The 21,351-nt window shown below is 36.2% G+C and overlaps 1 protein-coding gene across 1 annotated transcript in view; it reads right to left on the bottom strand.

Annotated features, from left to right (window-relative positions):
• Window positions 1-1,505: 1,505 nt before the first annotated feature.
• QRSL1 (glutaminyl-tRNA amidotransferase subunit QRSL1) overlaps window positions 1,506-21,351 on the bottom strand; it is a 29,405-nt gene continuing 9,559 nt past the window's right edge. The window contains exons 5-11 of the mRNA XM_032408142.1: window positions 17,524-17,700; window positions 14,297-14,472; window positions 14,095-14,207; window positions 12,082-12,274; window positions 11,409-11,526; window positions 4,614-4,819; window positions 1,506-1,888 (exon numbers count right to left, since the gene is read on the bottom strand). Coding sequence (XP_032264033.1) covers window positions 1,668-1,888; window positions 4,614-4,819; window positions 11,409-11,526; window positions 12,082-12,274; window positions 14,095-14,207; window positions 14,297-14,472; window positions 17,524-17,700 — 1,204 coding nt within the window. The 3' untranslated portion in view covers window positions 1,506-1,667. The remainder of the gene's footprint in view (window positions 1,889-4,613; window positions 4,820-11,408; window positions 11,527-12,081; window positions 12,275-14,094; window positions 14,208-14,296; window positions 14,473-17,523; window positions 17,701-21,351) is intronic.

The raw sequence follows: 21,351 nt of genomic DNA on the forward strand, positions 1-21,351 counted from the left end.
CACTTAGATTTTTTCCCTCAGGTACTTCATATTTAGAAAAGACTTTTTCTTTACTAAACAAAGTGAATGTACTAAATAATAATTCAGCTTCCGTATTCTTATCAGTAATATGTAAGTGCCAAATTAGAACCTGATCAACACGAGATGACAGTGGTATTCTGGCAAAGACAAATCCAATGATGAAACTTTATAGTGTTAGGTAAATCTATGATTTTCATAAAATTTTCTTTCAAATTGAATACAGATTCGTGTTAATGTCTCTTTGGGCTCAAGGGACACAGAGAGCACTTGTAAAGAAAGCTAAGGGGGTAAGGAAACCATAAGGAATAGAGAATCTGGGGTAAGGGAGGAGGCTATGGGCCTCCTATCTTTGGCATCCTCACCAAATTATCTACCAGTTTTTCATATTGAATATAGTTGTATCTTGAAACTTTCTCACTAAAATCATGCTCCACTGCCTCCCCCATTTTTTTTTTTTTTTAAGATTTTATTTATTTATTTGACAGAGAGATAGCGAGAGCAGGAACACAAGCAGGGGGAGTGGGAGAGGAAGAAGCAGGCTTCCTGCCAAGCAGGGAGCCCAATGTGGGACTCGATCCCAGGACCCTGGGATCATGACCTGAGCCGAAGGCAGACACTTAACGACTGAGCCACCCAGGCGCCCTGCCTCCCAAGTTTCAAGTCCAATATGGTCTCTTAGGTTACAACAAATGTTTCTATGATACCAGCGAGTTCATTTGTGATTGGTAAATAGGAAAATGAAGTCACATGGAGTTGTTCTGGTTCCTTTGCATGGGGTTCTGGGATGGCAGAAGTCAAATTTTCACCTTTAGCAAAACAGGAGAAAGTTTTCAGTCATTGCAGCTCTATTTTTAGAGAAATCAAGAGCGTCTGCACCTGGACTCTTCCCCAGAGAGGTATACCCCCCGTCTTGCATGACTCTGGGACCCAGCAGGTTGCACTTCCTCCAGTGCTCAGAGCTCCTCTTCTACCTCCTTTGTTCTGCACTCAGAAGCAAATATTCCCATTTTATTGTTTTTGTGCATTTTTAACATCCCCCGAGGCAGCCTCCACTACGTTTGAATTGCCCATCTGCCTGGCTGTTGAGGTTCTCTCTGGAGGTACAAATTATAGCCTTTATTAGCACTTTGGTTACAAAGATGTACAAGTTCTGAGAGGCTTATCCCTAAGCTTACCTTTACTCTAAGCTCTTATTAATGAACATTTTTGCAGAATGCATCATTTTCCAGGAACATGTGTCTGTGTTAATGTAAAAATCCTGTACTTAATATTTAGTGGATACTTCATAAATGCTGACAGATGACTTACAATTAATTAACTATATCACAGTTTTTTTTTTTTAATATTTTTATTTATTTGGCAGGGAGAGACACAGCGAGAGAGGGAACACAAGCAGAGGGAGTGGGAGAGGAAGAAGCAGGGAGCCTGATGCAGGGCTCGATCCCAGGACCCTGGGATCATGACCTGAGCCGAAGGCAGACGCTTAACGACTGAGCCACCCAGATGCCCATCACAGGAGTTTTTAAAAAGTGATTCCAAGGAATGATTGTGTTGACAATGAACCAAATTATAGGACTTTAGCAAGATCATCCGACTTCTCTTGAATATAAAATCAAGTTATTTTAATTTGCATGCTATATTTATCACTATTGTTTTAGAGAAACAGAAGATAACTTTTCGATTTCAAAGTCTGATGAAAAATCATCCATTAGTTCTTGAAGCTGAATAACAGGAAACTGTACTTGTTTTTCAAACCAACTGGCAACTGTAAGAAGCTGCTGGTCACAAAATGCACGTCCAATAAACTGAAGTCCTATTGGCAAACCTTGGTTTGAGAGGGCTACAGGGACACTCACTGCTGGCAATCCTGAAGACAAGAAAGAAACCCTATTAGCTGATTAATTTTCCATCCTAAGAAGGGGAGACTTATCCTCCTTTCCAGTGCTAGTAGGTACAAGACAGATAAGGTTTAAAAAATGACAAAAGACATATGATATGCTGTACCTTCCTTTGCTCACTTAACAATATATCTTGGAAATCACTGTGTATCAACTCAGAGACTTTCTTCATTCCTTTTTTATAGCTGCATAGCACTCCATTATGTGGTTTGTACCATAATTTGTTCACCCATTCTTCTATGGTTGGGCTTTGGGCATTTAGGTAGTTTTCAGTATTGAGCTATTTCACACCATGCTTGGGTGAATTACCTTGTGTACATGTTTTTTGGTATTCTTTTTTTTTTTTTAAAGATTTATTTATTTATTTGAGAGAGAGAGAGCACGGGAAGGGAAGAGGGAGAGAATCTCAAGCAGACTCCCCACTGAGCGTGGAGCCCGATGATGCAGGGCTCGATCACACCACCCATGAGATCATGACCTGAGCCAAAATCAGGAGTCGGATGCTTAACTGACTGAGCAACCCAGGTGCCCCATGTTTTTTGGTATTTTTGAAAGTCTCTCAGATGAATAGAGATTGCTTCATCAAAAGATAAATGCATATGTAACTAGATATTGCCAAATTCCTCTCCAAAAAAGTTGTACTATTTTGAACTCCTATCAGCAAAATGCTTTTTCACTATAGCATTACCATATGAATATGTTGTTGAGCTTTTGAATGTTTGCCAATTTGACAGGTAAGAAATAGTAACTCAGTTTTAATTCCAGATTTGGGGCAAAGAAAGCACAAGATCCTGGGATATCTTGTTATGCCATAAAGTAAGTAAGTTTTTAGAAATTAATGGGGATAGGTCTAAAGATTACATGTAACTTGAAAGGGCTCTTATTGGCCAATTTGAGCATCAAAACCAATAATGACAGTAATTGTTTATAATACACTGAGTTTTTAAAAAAGCAAAGCTGTCTTTAGAGAAGACTGCTAGCTAATATATGTAGAAAGAATGACAGAAAAATCAGCATTTTGTAATTCTCCAGGAAATAATTCAGGCAAGGATCATCAAGAGATCTAAAACTGGGTTCAAGAATTTTGGGGAATAGGGGGCGCCTGGGTGGCTCAGTTGGTTAAGCAACTGCCTTCGGCTCAGGTCATGATCCTGGAGTCCCGGGATCGAGTCCCGCATCGGGCTCCCTGCTCGGCAGGGAGTCTGCTTCTCCCTCTGACCCTCCTCCCTCTCATGCTCTCTGTCTCTCATTCTCTCTCTCTCAAATAAATAAATAAAATCTTTAAAAAAAAAAAAAAAAAAAAAAAAAAAAGAATTTTGGGGAATAGGATATTCACACAATCTCAAAGTATCACCTCACCAATTGGTTATAATTGATAAAAGGAAAAATATACCTTTACATGGAAAACACCTGGCACTTACTTCCTTAACTAAGAAATCAACTTAGTCTCCGAAAGTGGAACAAACTGACATTAACTGTTTCCTGACATGAAGACCATGTAGTATTTCTGCCAAAATGTTTGACTCAACCCAGTCATGAGGAAGCAATCTAACAAACCCAGATTATGGATGGGACATCCTATAGGGCAACTGCACTAGGCTCTTCAAAAAAGTCAATGTCAATTAAAACAAAAATTTTAAAAGGTGGGGCATTTCTAATCAGAAACTATGCAGGCCAGAAGAAAGTGGCATAACATTTTTTAAGTGCTAGAGAAAAGAAATGTCAAGCACAGATCCTGTATCCAGTGAACATAACCTTTAAACATGAAAAGAAATCAAGCATTCTTAGAAAGAAAGTTAAGAGAACTAGTTAACAGCTGACCTACCCTAAAAGAATGGCTGAAGGAATTTAAACCAGGAAGAAATGAACATAGTAAACAAAAGTACAGGGAAATACAATAGGCTTTCCTTCTCTTGAGTTTTCTACATTTAGTTTGATGATTGAAACATGAATTATAAACAGTCTGATGTATTCCAAGAAAAAAAAAACAAAACAAAAACCAAAAACCCAAAGCAGAAAACTGAGGTATTGTTCTAAATTTTAAAAAGATCGTAAACAAATGTAATATATCTATGGGGGGAAAACAATTTTATAAAAGACATTTTTGGTAAAATTGAGAAAATTTAAGTATGGACTATATTTGGAATATTATTATATTCATGTTAGTCTTCCTAGGTGTGATAACAGAATTGTGGTTATGCGGGAGAATGTCATCATTTTTAGAAGATTTATGCTAAAGTATTTAGGGGTGAAGTATCACGACATTGAAACTTTCAAATTATTCAGCTAAAAAAACGTGTGTGTGTGTGTGTGTGTGTGTGTGTGTGTATACAGAGAGAAAGAGAGAAAGGAGAAAGCAGATTAGGCAAAATGAATGAATCCAGGCAAATGCGTATCAGTATTCATTATACCATTCTTTCAACTTTTCTGTAGGTTTGAAAATTTCCAAAATAAAAGTTAAAATTACGCTATTAGTAGAATGACTCTGAGTATGCATGTGCATGGTGACTGTAAGTGCACGCAGGCCTAAGCATGTGCACATACTACACACGCACACACGTACACACATTCCTAAGCATTCCAGAAGGACAAGCTGTTGCCTTCAGGGAACAATTTAGCTAGAACCTAAGTTGAAGACCAGGGTGCCTGTCTAAATATTTGAAGAAATCCAGAACATTCCCAAGGGATCCTTACCTGCCATATTTACAGCCTGTGTAAAAATATCATCCTGGGCGCTTCGTGTCCTGTTGTCTTCTTTAATGAACTCCAGGTATGGTACCGCCTCACTCAAGGTGGTGGGAGTCAGCAAGACATCCACTCCGGAGTTAAAAACATTCACAAAATCATTAGCAATGAGTCGTCTCACTTTCTGTGCCTTAATGAAATATTTCTCATAGTTTCTGTGGAAAAATAGGTGATATTTTAAGGATTTTTTAATTTCTTTGAATCAATTTTCACACATAAGGCTTGTGAAAGAATGACTGGATTCTTGACCTTTATAAGCAGGCACCACTAAGATTCCTAACAACACATATAAATGATTTTTGTTCAACTGTGCTGTTATTTCTAAAAATTTGTGTATCAGGAGTTTAATCAGAATTCACTGCTAGATACAATTCTACACATGTAATCACAAAATAGTGATATCATTAAATAAGTGGATATCATCCACATCCAGGGATATCATTAAACCAGAACATTTATTTTCAGGTGAAAAAAAATCAAGTGCATAGCAATTAAATGACTTTCCAAAGGTTACAAAGACGGGCAGTGGTAAAGGAAAGACTAGAACTTAGGTCTTTGAAGGCTTATTCTAATCCTTCTTCTATTATAATGTCTTACTTCATCTGTAATATAATGATAACTCATTATTATAAGGATTCTGAAGTTTTGCAAAATTCTAATATGCCATAATTAGACACTAGGAAACAGGCTCTGGAAACAGAAACTGGAGAAAGTATACAGTGTTTGCAATTTTGTATTTTATGGATAGGCATACCCCAAGAATGAAAATGTGAAATTCAAGGAAAGAGGCTTACTTTACTGAAGAGATTAAGGAATTAGCCACTTATAAAAGTGATTACAAGTCAATGATGCAAAGAAAGGGAAAAAGAAGGCACTCTTTAGATCCTTCTGAAGTGGATACAAAGGCTGGCAAAAGTACTGTTTTAAACTTCAGTTTCCTCACCTGTAAAAATGGATATAACTACTACAGTCTTATTGAGGACCAAATATAATAAAGATAAAAATGTGCTATCTTTTTTACTCTAAAAGAATCCTATAGAAATATCAAATGTCTTTACTATCATTTGACCACAGGGTCGACAGAGAGAGAAATGCAGGTATCACCTATAATTTATACAACAATAACAGTTGATGGCTTAAATAATGTCATTAACAGCATTTCCCAAACCTCAATTTTATTCAAACACAAGCAAAAATTTGTTTTCTATTAAATTTCTTCCTACTTTAAATATGGTTCAAAAACACAACTTTTGCTTCCATTAATGATAGAGGGATGGAATTTACCCTGCCATAGTAAATAGTAACATACCCTAGTATTTACCCATAGTAATTTTCCCTGCTTTATTTTGCCCAGAAAGCTAGGCAAAATAAAGCAACCATTTTCAGATATTACAACAGGCATTCAAGAGAGAGAGTTCTGAGAGAAGGAAAGGAAATAAGTGAGCCCTTTAATTTCCCCAGCGTAATGCCTGGAGGCACTTTCCAGGCCTCAGCCCAGACAGGAGGAACCTAAACAGAGTTTTCAGGAAGTTAGAGAAGGAGAATGGAAGTGCAGGGAGGCAAAGACAACTGGAATTTGCTCGCCGAGTACCGGAGAGGAGAAAATAGCACACAGAGCTCAAGAGATCTGCAGTGATCCCTCAAGTCTTTGGCTGAGTACTGACGTGTGCACGTAGGGAGAAGACATTCTCAAGGCTGGGGAAAGAATCACTGAAAAGTCAAAAAACTGCAAGAGCTGATACAGGGCTAGAAATAGTGTGTGTTCCTAATGGCCAAAGAGGGAAAGTCTTCATAATACATGAGGCATCCGGCAGAATTCTTCAAGGGTATTGCCTAAAAAAATAATTGCCTAAAAAGCAAAGCTTTTTAAAAAGGAGACTTGAGGGGCGCCTGGGTGGCTCAGTCAGGATCAAGCCCCACATCGGGCTCCTTGCTCAGCAGGGAGCCCGCTTCTCCTTCTGCTTGTGCGCACTCTCTTTGTCAAATAAATAAAATCTTAAAAAAATAAAATAAAAAGGAAGCCTTGAAAGGATCCAACGGATTCTAAGTAACTTAACGGCATCCCAGAACAAAGCCCAGCACTGTTTAAAGGAATACAACAAAAATGCAGCTAATGACAATGTAAAAGTTGCCACGCCCAGCCATGCAAAAAAGCAGAAAATATAACCCATAACTAGGGGGTAAAAAGAGCAATCAATATAAAGAGATCCAGAAACAAGAGAAATTAGCAGAATTAGCAGATAAGAACATTAAAACATGTATTTACTCCTATAAATATGTTCCATATGTTCAAGAAAGTAAGAAAACATGGTATCATGAAGAAATTGAAGAGATAAGAAGACCTACTTGGAAGTTCTAGGAATGAAAAATACAAAATAGGAAATAAAAATGACACTGGATGCGACTGACAGCAGGTGACACAGCAGATCAGTGATTCTGAAGATAGTAACAGAAACTATCCAAAAGGAAGTGCAGAGAGAAGGACTAAAAAAGGAAAAAAAAAAAAAAACAGGATGGAGCCATCAGTGCACTGTGGGACAACATCAAGCAGATTAACGTACATATGAATGGAGTCCCAGAAGTGGGAGGTCAGAAAAAATATTTTAAGAAACAGTGGCCAAAACTTTTCCAAATTTGATTAAAATGGGCGTGGCAACTTTTACATTGTCATTTGCTGCATTTTTGTTGTATTCCTTTAAACGGTACTGGGCTTAGTTCTGGGATGTAGTTAAGCTACTTAGAATCTGTTGGATCCTTACAAGCTTCCTTTTTAAAAAGCTTTGCAAGGATGTGTCTAAAATGGCTTTTCGTCTAGGCTAATTTAACTCTACTTTAGGCAATATGATTAAAATGATAAACCCACAGATACAAGAAGCTCAACAAACCCCTAAGCAAGAAGAAATATGCAGAAAACCACACCAAGACACATCACAGTCAAATTCCTGAAAACCAATGATAAAGTCTTAAAATCAGCTGGGGGGGGGGGGAAGACATGTTATACACAGAGGAACAAAGACAAGAATGACAATAGACTTCTCAGAAACTATGCAAGTCAGGAGGCAACAGAACAAGATCTTTAAGGTATTGAAAGAAAAACCATCAATCTAGAATTTGATACCCAGAGAAAATATCAAAATTAAAGGTAAAATAAAGACTTTTACATATAAACAAAAGCTGAAAGAATTCATTGCCAGCAGGATTGTACTACAAGAAATATTAAAGTTCTTTAGGGAGAAAGAAAATTACACCAGATGGATATTTGGATCTATACAAAGGAATAAAAAGCACCAGAAATAGCAAATATCTGGACATATATAAATGACTTTTTTTTCTTGTTTTAAATCTCTTTAAGAGAAAAGTTATTATTTAAAGAAAAAATAAAAGAAGGCAGGAAAAGAGGTTAAAAGAAAGAACAGATAGGACAAATTGAAGACAAACAGTAAAAATCAGATTTAAATGTGGCTCAAATGTAAGTAATTATGTTCATTAAAAATAAACTGTGGATTCCTAATTCAATTAATTTGTGTTTTTTGAACAAAAGGTAGTAGAAGAATGACAAAATTGTAAACTGAGGTACCACATGAAGAAAAAAAAAATGTTAGGAGTTGTTATAGTTCCTGGCACATAAATTGACTTTGTAAGACTAAAAAAAAAGCATACCCAAATTCCATTTTTCCTATCACTCATGTCTATCCTCCCCTCACAAAACAAATGAACAAGCAAAAAAAACCCCTCAAAACAAAAAAGCTGACTTAAGTTCCCCGACTCAGAGATAGGGAGGCCAGCAGAAATTCTCACTTCCTTTTGTCTATACCTCCAACCGGTGACCATGGAGAAGCTTTCAGACTCCTCTCCTTCAGTTTCTTTATATGCTGTTACAGTGACCTAGACAGTCTATCAACTTGTGCCCTGAGATACACAATTTGATTCTGATCAGTTATATTTGGCAAATGTAACATTTTCCACTTAATGAAAGTCTTTGCTTAGAAAACCTCTCAGCAACATTTCATTTTCTTTTCCTACTCCAAAATCATTACAATCATCGGTCAAAATAGAAGTCTTTTATTTTTTTAAAGTTTTTATTTTAATTCCAGTTAATTACCATACAGTGTACAATATAGTGATTCAACAATTCCATACATCACCCGGTGCTCAGGTGCTCATCATAAGTGCACTCCTTAATCCCCATCACCTATTTAACCCATCCCCCCAACTACCTCCCCTCTGGTAACTATCAGTTTGTTCTCTATAGTTAAGAGCCTGTTTCTTGGTTTGCCTCTCTCTGCCCCTGCCCCACCCCTTGCTCATTTGTTTTGTTTCTTAAATTCCACATGAGTGAAATCATATGGTATTTGTCTTTCTCTGACTGACTTCTTTCACACAGCATAATACTCTCTAGCTCCATTCATGTCATTGCAAATGGCAAGATTTCATTCTTTTTTTATGGCTGAATAATATTCCATTGTGTATATATATACCACATCTTCCTTATCCATTCATCAATTGATGGACCCTTGAGCTCCTTCCATATCTTGGCTACTGTAAATAATGCTGCCACAAATACAGGGATGCATGTATCCTTTTGAATTAGTGTTTTTGTATTCTTTAGGTAAATACCCAGTAGTGTGACTGCTGGATAGTCCTATTTTTTTTTTTTTTTTAAGATTTTATTTATTTATTTGACAGAGAGAGACACAGTGAGAGAGGGAACACAAGCAGGGGGAGTGGGAAAGGGAGAAGCAGGCTTCCTGCCGAGCATGGAGCCCGATGCGGGGCTCGATCCCAGGACCCTGGGATCATGACCTGAGCTGAAGGCAGACGCTTAACTGAGCCACCCAGGCGCCCCTGGATAGTCCTATTTTTAACTTTTTGAGGAACCTCCATACTGTTTTCCACAGTGGCTGCACCAGTTTGCATTCCCACCAACAGCGCAGGAGGGTTTCTTTTTGTCCACATCCTCACCAACACCTGTTGTTTCTTGTGTTTTTGATTTTAGCAATTCTCACAGGTGTGAGGTAATATCACAGTTTTGATTTGCAAGAAAAGAGTCTTTTAATATGGAACATAATCAAATATTTTTAGGCTTTTTGTTTTCAAGCTTTACCAAAATACAACTGACATATAAAATTGTGTAATTTTAAGGTGTACAATATAATTGGATAATGTATATATTGTGAGATGATTACCACAATAGGGTTAACACATTTGTCACCTTATAGAATTACAATTTTGTGTGTGCCTTAATGAAATAATTCTCATAGTTTCTGTGGGAAAATAGGTGATATTTTAAGGATTTTTTAATTTCTTTGAATCAATTTTCACACATAAGGCTTGTGAAAGAAGAATGACTGGATTCTTGACCTTTATAAGCAGGCACCACTAAGATTCCTAACAACACATATAAATGATTTTTGTTCAACTGTGCTGTTATTTCTAAAAATTTGTGTATCAGGAGTTTAATAGTAACATTCATCTTTTTTTTTTAAGATTTTATTTATTTGAGAGAGGGAGAGAGAGAACATGAGCGGGGTGAGGGGCAGAGGGAGAAGCAGGCTCCGTGGGGCTTAATCCCAGGACTCTGAGATCATGACCTGAGCTGAAGGCAGATGCTTAACCGACTGAGCCACCCAGGCACCCCCAGAACTTATTCATCGTATCACTACAAGTTTGTATCCTTTGACCAATATCTCCCTATTTCCCCTAGACCACAGACTCAGGCAACCGCCATTGGATACTTAGGTTGTTTTCATGTCTTAGCTATTGTGAATAATGCTCTGAGATAATGATTTCATTTCCTTTGGATATATACTCAGAAGTAGGATTGCTGGATCATATATGGTAGTTCTATTTTTAATTTTTTCAGGAACCTCCATGCTGTTTTTCATCATGGTTGTTCAAATAATATTTTTGGAAAAAGTAATCCTAAATATCTGCCCTGAAGGGATACACAGATGAACAAAATGCTTTCTGTCCTTGAGGGAATGTAGAAAAACTCCAGGAGTTTTTCATTACAACAATCATTCTTGCCTTTTCACACTTCTCATGTCCTCTTAGACAGACTTGGTGGTATGCAAGATGAATCCTATTCGCAAGATGAATAAATTTATATTGAAGACAATCTAAGTAGGAGCCCTAGTAATTTAGAATTCTTTCTTGGAGCAAACAGATACATAATGTAGGGGAAGACTAAGTTAATCTGCTAAATTTTTCAAGATACACCAATGTAACTTCCTGCTTAAGTCTCTAACAACAATAAGCCAATGTGGCAAAAACAGGGGACATTTAATGAGGTTAAAATTCTTCAGGGCTTCCTACTTAGTTTTGTACTAATCATTTAGCTAGAGTGTGAATGTTTTTTTGCATTTGAATAACCAGAAACTAAAAATACTATAAACAGGCTTTTAATTATAATTTCTAATTCAAATCATAAGGATTTTGCTTCTTTAGCAAATATCTCAACTTGTAAGACCTGGTAGACATGCTACTAATGTACTCTTGAGTGCTCAAGAATGGAGAAAATTCCTAATTACTTACTCTTTTATTTTTTTTATTTATTTTTTTAAGATTGCTTTATTTACTTAAGAGAGAGCGAGAGCACAAGCAGGGGCAGAGGGAGAGGGAGAAGAAGACTCTCCACTGAGCAGGGAGCCCGATGCAGGGCTCCATCCCAGGACCCCAGGATCATGATCTGAGCCGAAGGCAGACGCTTAACCGACTGAGCCACCCAGGTGCCCCATTACTTACTCTTTTAATAAGAAAAAATTTCCTGAGAGAATTCTTCCTCTCACCACATCATTAAACCCTTCCCGCCTGGTTGCAGCATACATGGCTTCAGTAGACACGTTGATGTCACATCTGTGACCTAAAAACAAAAAATTTGAAAAGGAAATAAAGTTTTGACTTTTGAAAAGCAAGTGTAGATTCACATTTCTGACCAATACTAAAATTTTGGGAGACTGTCCTTAAGTGGCTCCTCTTCTTTATCTGCCAAGAATCAAGGAGAGAGGAGAAAATAACCAATAGGGAAACTTCATTTGTTCACCTCCTCATCTATCCATCCATCCCTCCATCCATTCATCCATCCATCCCTCCCTCCCACCCTCCTCCCTCCATCCATCCAAATATCTACTGAACTCCTACCATGTGCCAGGCACCACATTTGATAGACTGAGAATACGAAGATAAGACACTATTCCTGTAAAATATTCACAGTTCAGAGAGGGGAGCCGAACATACAGAGATATTTATGATGAACAGTGTAAGCAGAAGGCTAAATGACAAAGGTAAGAGGATTCACTGGTTTACTTGTCTAAATCATTAACATTAACTCCGGGGATAATTTTTTTTATCACGGATAAGTAAAACTTCCAAATGTTGGAGACAACTACCTTAAAAATCCCAAACACAGCCATCTTACCATATTCTAGCCCATCAAATCTTGCCATATTTGATGCCACTTCCGATGTACACAATACATGGTAGCAGATAATTGAGTAACTGGTGTGAGGCAGGGACACTTCGATTACTTTGGCCCCCTCAGACTCAAAGAGATTAGCAGCTTTGGACCAAAAAGATCGCACTTCACTTGATAATTCTGGCGCAAGATATTCCTTATTGGAAAAAGCCAAGATACAGAAATTAGAACATCTGTATAGATGGTTTTATAAAAATATGTACTTTAGGAACTTTGGCAATACATTAGAAAATCTGATTAAATTGCTAGTAGGTAGCTAGAAAAATTGAACTAATTTTAGAGTGTTGATGGCATGACAAGCACTGTACTCATTATTTATAAGCTGGATATAACAATATTAAAGATGAGAGAAATGGCCAGAGAACCCATATTTGTTAAACATTTAACAGATACTATCAGAGTATTATCAGAGTATTTAACAGAGTATTATCAGATACTCTGCTAGATGCTTTTCAAAGGTCCTCTCACTTAATGCTTTTGCAGAAACTTTTGGATAAGGAGTCTCAGATTGAACATTTTTTTTTTTTCAAGTGGGCTCCACACTGGAGCCCAACATGGGGCTTGAACTCAAGATCAAGACCTGGGCTGAGATTAAGAGTTAGATGCTTAACCAACTGAGCCACCCAGGTGCCCCCTCACTTAATGCTTTTAACAATCCCATGATGTAGGTATTATCATCCTTCATTTTATTAATGAAAAATACTGAGACTGGACAAGTTAAGTAACTTTCCTAAAGTTACACAGCAGGAAAGTAGAGGATCTAGGATTCTAAACTGGTCTCTTTCTACAACCTATGCTTTCTCTAAATCCTTAAAGGAAGGCACAGCTATTATCTTAACTGAAAATTATAAAGAAAGTATCTCTCTACAGTGGTGGTCTCACATGGGGGCAATTTTATCCTCTTTCTCTCAACCAGGGGACATTGGTAATGTCTGCAAACATTTTTTGTTTGTGGGGTTGTGCTGTGGTGGGGGTGCTACTTCTGAGGGTAAAGGCCAGTTATGCTGCTAAACGTCTTACAATGCATAGGACAGTGTCCCACAACAAAAAATTATCCAAAAAATTACTGCTAAGTTTAAAATTTAAAAAGCTTTTTAAAGGTCAGTAATTTAACATATTTACTTTCACATATGAATTACTCAGTTGCTACTGTAATAAAAGTAGTAGTAATACTAATAATGGTAGTAAAGACGGTAACATGTATTAAGCCTTTACTATGCAAGGTATGGCTCTGGGCTATGTTGTTTACATACGGGATTAGCAGATTATGGCCTACCAGCCAGATATAACTTGCCAGTTATTTTTGGAAATAAAGTTTTACTAGAGCACAGCCACACTCTTTCATTTACGTATGGTCCCTGGCTGCTTTCACACGACAGTGGCAGAGTTAAATAGTGACAATAAAGACTGTATGGCCCACAAAGCCTAAAATATTTACCAACTGACCCTTTACAGAAAATGTTTACAGACTCCTGCTTAACATGATTAATTTTTTTTATTGAGGTATAACTGACATACAACACTATGATAGTTTCAACATACGATTCAATATTTGTATATATTAAGAAATGATCACCACAATAAGTCTAAGTTAATATCCATCACCATACACAGTGACAAGAGTTTTTTTTCCCTCATGATAAGAACTTTTAAGATCTACTCTCTTAGTAACTTTCAAATATGCAACACGGTATTATTAACTACAGTCACCATGTTGTATATTATATCCCCACGATGATTGCCAAATTTAAACCTTACTACTCTCTGAGATCGACACTGTTATTATCCCCATTTTGTAGACTGGGAAATTGAGCTTAGAATAAGTCATGTGCTCAGGTTGCACAGCTAATAAAAGTGGCAGAGCAGGATTCAAACCCAACCAGTCTATTTCCCAAGTCTGTTGCTCTGTGGTTGACTTGAAAGTATTTCTGTAAAGTAATAAAAGGGAAGAGTTACCTTTGGAATTCCTATACATAGTTTGTTCACATCTGCCAAAGTGGGAAGTGTAAATGGTTTAACAGGATCTTGTATTGTGGTAGAATCTTTGGGGTCATGCCCAGCCAGCATACCTGTAAAGAAAAATACTTAGGAATGACAGACATATTGTTTTACAGTGAAACTTACAATGTTTTGAAACTCTATGGAATCATATAAATACCTAACACAATTGCTGCATCATCCACACATCTGGTTAAGATTCCTGGCACATCCATTGAATTCACCAGGGGAATGAGGCCATGACGAGAAACTAAGCCATAGCTTGGTTTGAAACCAACAACCCCACAGTGGGCAGCTGGATTTCTGGTCGATCCTCCTGTATCTGATCCTAAAGCCCTGGAATTTAAACGGAATTTTCTTTAGAAGAATGACATATCTCCCATTATATCTGGAATCTATTTTTAAGTGTATACTTTTAAATTTTATTTCCCCCGGTTATACAAAAGTAAGACATGCTTGTCTCAGAGAACTCCTAAAATATAGAAAAAGTGTAAAGAGGTAACAAAATATTCTACCGCCTGAGGCAAACACTGTTAACATTTTGGCATATTAACTCCAAGACTTTTTTAAAATGCAGTTTTCTTTCATGGCTCAGGTCATTCTGTAATTATAACTTCCCATCTCTTTTTTTCTTATCATGAGCCTTTTGCTAGCTCATTAAAATCACTGAAAATTTAAAATATGTATAGTATTCCATCATATCAATTAGTGATTCCCAGGATTTTAAAGCCCATTCTCCTATCAGTATACATACAGATACCTTATACCTTCCTTTAATGGCAGTTTTACAGTATGCTTTTATAAACTAAACACACTTCTCCCAGAAATTCATACACAGAACCTTCTGCTACCTCACTTAGAATCATGGATAGAAATGTACTTTATTTAAACATTTATGTTGTTGCCAAGAAGGATAATAACTACATAATAAATTACTTTGTAATAAACACCTGTAAACATAAATCTTTGCCCATATGCCTGATTATTTTTTAGGCTGGCTTCCAAGAAGTAGAGTTAATGAGCCATAGGGTCTGCCTGTTATTCTAAGTTCCTAATCTGTATTGTCAAATGACCTGTCAGAGAGGCCCTGCCAATTTATACTTCCAACTGCAGTGAATCAGATTTGGCCTTATGTTTTATTATCATCACTGAGTACTAGCAGTTCTGAAAAGTTGGTTATCTGAATAACCAAAAAGCTTTGTTAATGTGCATTTTTGAATAATTTTTCACATTTATTTGTATTTGCATTACCCAACTATGAAGTGCTCATTTCTTTGCTCAGTTACCTATAGAGTATATGTTTTTCTTATTAAAAACAAAACCAAAAACTAATCTTGAGGACATTTTGTTAAGTGAAATAGGTCAGTTATAAAAGCACAAATACTAAATAATTTTCACTCTAGGTACCTAGAGTCTTCAAGTTCATAGAGACAGAAAGTAAAAGAGTGACTGCCAGGGGTTGGGGGGACAGGCAAATGGGAAGCTGTTGTTTAAAGGGTACCAAGTTTCAGTTCCGCAAATGAACCAAGTCTGGAGATTGGTTGCACAACAATGTGAATGTATTTAACACTGAACTGTACACTTAAAAATGGTTAAGATGGTAAATTTTAGGTTATGTACATTTTACCATAATTAAAAATTTTTTTAAACTTTATTTCAGAGAAAAAAGGTTTTTCTGATTAGGAAAGTATATGTGCCAACTACAAAATTTAAAATATTGTGTAAGTATATAGTGTATAAAGTGAAATTTCTCTTATAATCACTGCCTCCCTAACAATCCCATTATCAGTTTTGATATACTCATCCAGACACTTCCATGCAACTAACATATATACGTATGTAATTATTACTTTTAAGAGAAAGAAGGTCATACTGTATGTAGTATTCTGCAACTTATTTTCCACGTAACAGTGTATCTTTGATATCTTTCCAACACTACAAAGCACTCTCGCTCATTCCTTTTAGTGGGTAAACAACCTTCCTGTTTTTAAAACTATTATAAAAGAAGCAAATCAAAAGGGGGGTGGGGAAACAAAGCAGAACACCTGATAATTTGGGACCCATTCAATCTGAAGTTACTTTGGGTCTGTGCCTCTCTTGACTATACCCAGAATAAAGCTTTGGACTGAATAAGGCTCCTACCAGTCACATGGCCCTTGAGCTCTACAGAAAATGCAAATTAGATTGTCTTTCTTACCAAGTCCACGTAAGCTATGAAATCAGGCTGTTGCTTTCACAATTTCTAAAAGGACACATTTTCTTATTAGGATTCACTGACGGCTGTATAAAAGTAAAACCTACATTTCCATAGGAATTATGTGTCAAAATGCCGTATCTTCTCTGAGCACATTCAGAAAGATGAACATTAAGTAGCATGATGAGAAGAGAAAAAAGCACCTAATCTTGCAGTCCTAACTTGTCAGAACTCTCATTAATATTAATGCAATGCTACAAAATTCCACAGAGAGAAAATGAAATGGTTTTACTTGTAAATAAGATTTCAGAGAAACTAAAAAAAAAAACAAAAAAAACCCCTCAAGAATCTAAATCTCAAAATATAAATAATTTATTGGTTGCAATGTCTGTGACAGAGCTTAGTTTCAGCGGGTAATTAAGGAGAAATGAAATACATACAGTACTACTAAAGAAACACACTCAATTTTATACTGAAACTGAGAATGTAAATAACAGTGGTATTTATTTACTCTTCTTTAGGTGGTTAAGAAATGCTTTACAAATGGGACTTAAAACATAAAGCATGATGGATGGATTCTTCCCAAATACAAAAATAGGAGAGTTGAACAAATCAGCTCCTAACAAACATGAAAAAAACTATACTCCATGATATACATTTTTAGTTGCAGATTTATGAAAACACTATTTTAAATATCCTACTGATACATATCAGGAACATTTTTTCTTCCCCCCCCCCCTTTTTTTAGACAAGCCTGATTTAGCTGAAGGATAAACCATAATTAATAGCTCAGCAGCATTCAACTAAAGCCATGGTATCTTAGTCCCTAAATATTTGTACCATCAGTGAACAGAAACCCAAATAAATTATTTTAAAAATGAAATTCAATTATGCTAACTGGTTTATTCTGCAAGATCCATAAAATCATGTTTTTTAAGAAAACCAGATACTATAGAGGAAGAGTTTAAATATTATCTTCAATTAAAGTTAAATGTATAAAATACACATTACATATACTGTACAGTTGAGCATATTTATAAGATACAATTTTTATATACCATCAAGCACAAATAACTCACTGAAAGAAATAAAAATAGCACATATGAACTACTCTATTGTTGGATTCTGAGGATGGTTTATGACTATTTGTATTTGGTCGGGCTTTACAGTACAAACAGAAGAAAGCACCTTACGCAAAGCATGTGAACGCTGCTACCGCCGCCGCACTCCCTCCTGAGCTTCCTCCAGTTATAAGCCAATTTGAATCCTCATTCTCACCATGGGCCTTCTGCTTCCTCTTTTCTCTATATTGTTTTGAGTAACTCCAGGGGTTTTTAACTGGTCCAAATACACCATCTGTGCTTCCAGATCTGAGATGAAGTGAAGTAAGATATCTTTAACGAAACTTTCACTTTATATGAGAATTTCACTTCCTGATTATATTATTTGCTCCTAACACTGTATAATCCACTGGAACTTGAATTGGAAAAGGCAAGAAGCCTGCTTAGATGTAGTCTTCATTAATTAGATGGTTGAGGAGGTGGAGGATGGGAAGTAAGAGCATGTGGGAGAAAGTAGAGAAAACTAGTCTGCTAAGAAAAGAGGATTTTTACCCCAGTTGATCATCCAATTCAGCTTATGATGATTTCCCTTGTAAATCAAGGTCTTGCAGTTGAAGAGTGTCATAAACACTCAAAGAGTTAACAAGAAGTCCTCTGAAGGATTCCCTCTATTAACCAGATGTTTTAAGACAAGCGTAAGTTAAATAATAACTTATTTTAAAAGTTTTGAATTAATTTCAATCTTACAGGTAAATTGCAAAAATCAAATATGAAAAGGACTTTATACCCTTTACCCAGATTCACCTATTATTAACAAATCACCCAATTTGTTTTACCATTTGTGTGCTTTATGTGTGTCTGCAACATATACAAATACTTTTTGTTTCTGAACCATGTAAGGGTAAATTAGGTGTATCATGGCCCTTTACCCCTAAATATTTTAGTATGTATTCAGTGTGCATTTCCTAACAGTAAGGGTTTTCCCTTATGCAGTCACAGTACAGTTATCAATCTCAGTAGACTTAACATCCATACAATATTTTTATCTAATCCATTGTATGTAATCCAGTTTGGTCAGCTGATCCAATAATGTCCTTTACAGCATTTTACCCCCTCCCAGTACAGTCTCGAGTCAGGTATTGCATTTAGTTATCATCATCTCTTTAGCTTCTTTTTGTACATTTTAAATCATTCACCAGCCAATGGACATTGAGTTATTTCCAGTTTTTGGCAATTATGAATAAAGCCACAATAAATATTGTACTGAAAGACCCTAGCCATTGCTTTTGTGTAAATATGAGTCTTCATTTCTTGGGTAAATATGTAGGACTGAGAATGTTGGATTATATGATGTTTACTTTATAAGAAACTGGCAAACTATTTTCCAAAACGGCTATACCATTTTGCATTTCCTACCAACACTGTATGAGATACTCAATTGCTCTGCATCCTTGTTAGCACTAGATACTGTCATTTATAAGCCATTCTAACAGGTGTATGTATCTCCTTGTGGTTTTAATTTGCATTTCCTGAATGACTAACCATGCTCAGCTTTTTTTTCATGTGTTTATTGCCAACTACATATCTTCTTTGATGAAATGTCTGCTTACATATTTTATCCATTTTTTTTTTAATTGGGCTGTTTTCTTATTTTTGAGTTGGGTAAGGTTCTATAATATACTGGATGCCAGTTCTTTCTCAGATATATGTTTTGCAAAGATCTTCTCCCAGGCTGTGGCTTGTTTCTTCATTTTTTAGTAGTGTATTTTAAAGTAGAGAAGCTCTTAATTCTAGTGAAGTCCAATCTATCAGTTTTTTATTTTATGGATTGTACTTCATGTGTCTCATTTAAAAAATCTTTGCCTAACTCAAGGTCACAAAGATTTTCTCCTACATTTTCTTCTATAAGTTTTAAGTTATACTTTCCTTAGGCTCTTTTAATCTGGGAATATTTTCGTAGCCTTTCTTCATTTTTTATGATATTCATATTTTAACAGAATGTTTCTCATTTCAGACTTATCTTTTATTTCCTTGTTATTAGTTTCAGGTTTAACATTCTCAGCTGGAATACTGCATAGATGATGGTGTGTCCTTAGGGAATCACATCTAGTGTTACACGATGTCCACTTACCCTCACTGATTATGTTCATTTTGATCAGCTGTTCAAGGCAATGTCCTAATAACCAATGTTCAAGTTACTCTCATGGATTAATTCATTCAACATATATTTGCTGAGTGCCAAGAGATACCACTGTAAATAAGAGAGTCAAAGATTCTGCTTCTATGAAACAGGGAGCACAGACCAAACAAATATTACAAATGTGACAAGTGTTATAAAAGGGAAAATAGAAAGCACTTTTGGTGACACACTGAATGCTTTCTCTCCTAAATCAGGAACAAGGCAAGGATATCTGCTCTTATTACTTCTACTCAGTGTTGTACTAAAGTCCTAACCAACACAATAAGAAAGAGAAATAAGAAGAAATAAAACTGCCTCTATTTTTAGGCTACATGATCATCTACATACAATATACCAAAGAATCTACAAAGATCAACTAGAACTAAAAAGAGAGCTTAGCAAGGTCATGGCATACAAGGTCAATATAGAAAAATCAATTATATTTCTATATACTAACAAACAATTAGACATTAAAAAAAATACCATTTTATCATTAAAAAACTGAAATACTTGGGGGGTGCCTGGGTGGCTCAGTCAGTTAAGCATCTGCCTTTGGCTCAGGTCATGATCTCAGGGTCCTGGGATAGAACCCTGCGTTGTCAGGCTCCCTGCTCAGCGGGGAGTCTGCTTTTCCCTCTCTCTCTGCCCCTCCCACAGACTCATGCTCACTCTCTCTCAAATACATAGATAAAATCTAAAAAAAAGTTGAAATACTTGGGAATAAATCAAACAAATTACATACAAGATTTATATGCAAAAAATCATAAAAATACTGCTGAGAAAAATTAAAATCTAAATAAATGGATAGATATAAAGTGTTCATGGATCATAAGATACATATTAAGATGTCAAATCTCCCCAATCGATCTATAAATTCACAATCATAATCAAAATCTCATCAAGCTTCTTTGTAGAAATCAGCAAGCTGATTCTAAAACTTCTATGGAAATGCAAAGGACCTAGCATATGTAAAATAATTTTGAAAAAGAAAAACTGTTAATGGACTCTCGCTACCTAATTTCAAGGCTTACTATAAAGCTACAGGAATTGGGGCACCTGGGTGGCTCAGTAGGTTAAGCATCTGCCTTTGGCCCAGGGTCCTGGGATCGAGCCCCACGTCAGGCTCCCTCCTCAGTGGGGAGCCTGCTCTTCCCTCTTCTTCTGCCCTTCCCCCAGCCCACTCGTGCTCTCTCACTCTCTCTTGCTCTCTCAAGTAAATAAATAAAATCTTAAAAAAAAAAAAATAAAGCTACAGGAATCAAGATAGCATGATATTAAAGTAAGTAGAGAGATCAACAGAACAGAATCCAGAAATAGATCTATATATGTATATATGCTCCAACTGATTTTTGACAAAGAAACCAAGGTAATTTAATGAGGAAAGGATAATCTTTTTTTTTACAAATAGGGCCAGAACTATTGGACACCTGTGCAAATAAATGAACCTTGGCTTTATTCACACCACATACAAGAAAATTAACTCAAATGGATTATGAGTCTAAAGGTAAAAACTAAAACTTCTAGGAGAAAAATCTTTGTGACTGTGGGTCAGGTAAAAATTTCTTAGTTAAGATACAAAATGCATTAATCATAAAAGAAAAAAAAAGATGAAGTGGACTTCATCAAAATTAGGAACTTTCACTCTTTGAAAGGAATGTTCAGAGAACGAAAAGACAAGCCAGAGACTTGGAGAAATTATCTGCAAATTACCTATCTAACAATGGACCTGAATCCAGAATATATAATATATAAAAGAACTCTTAGAACTCAGTAGGACAAAC

This window comes from Phoca vitulina, unplaced genomic scaffold, assembly GCF_004348235.1.
Source record: "Phoca vitulina isolate PV1807 unplaced genomic scaffold, GSC_HSeal_1.0 scaffold9, whole genome shotgun sequence".
NCBI classification, from domain to species: domain Eukaryota; kingdom Metazoa; phylum Chordata; class Mammalia; order Carnivora; family Phocidae; genus Phoca; species Phoca vitulina.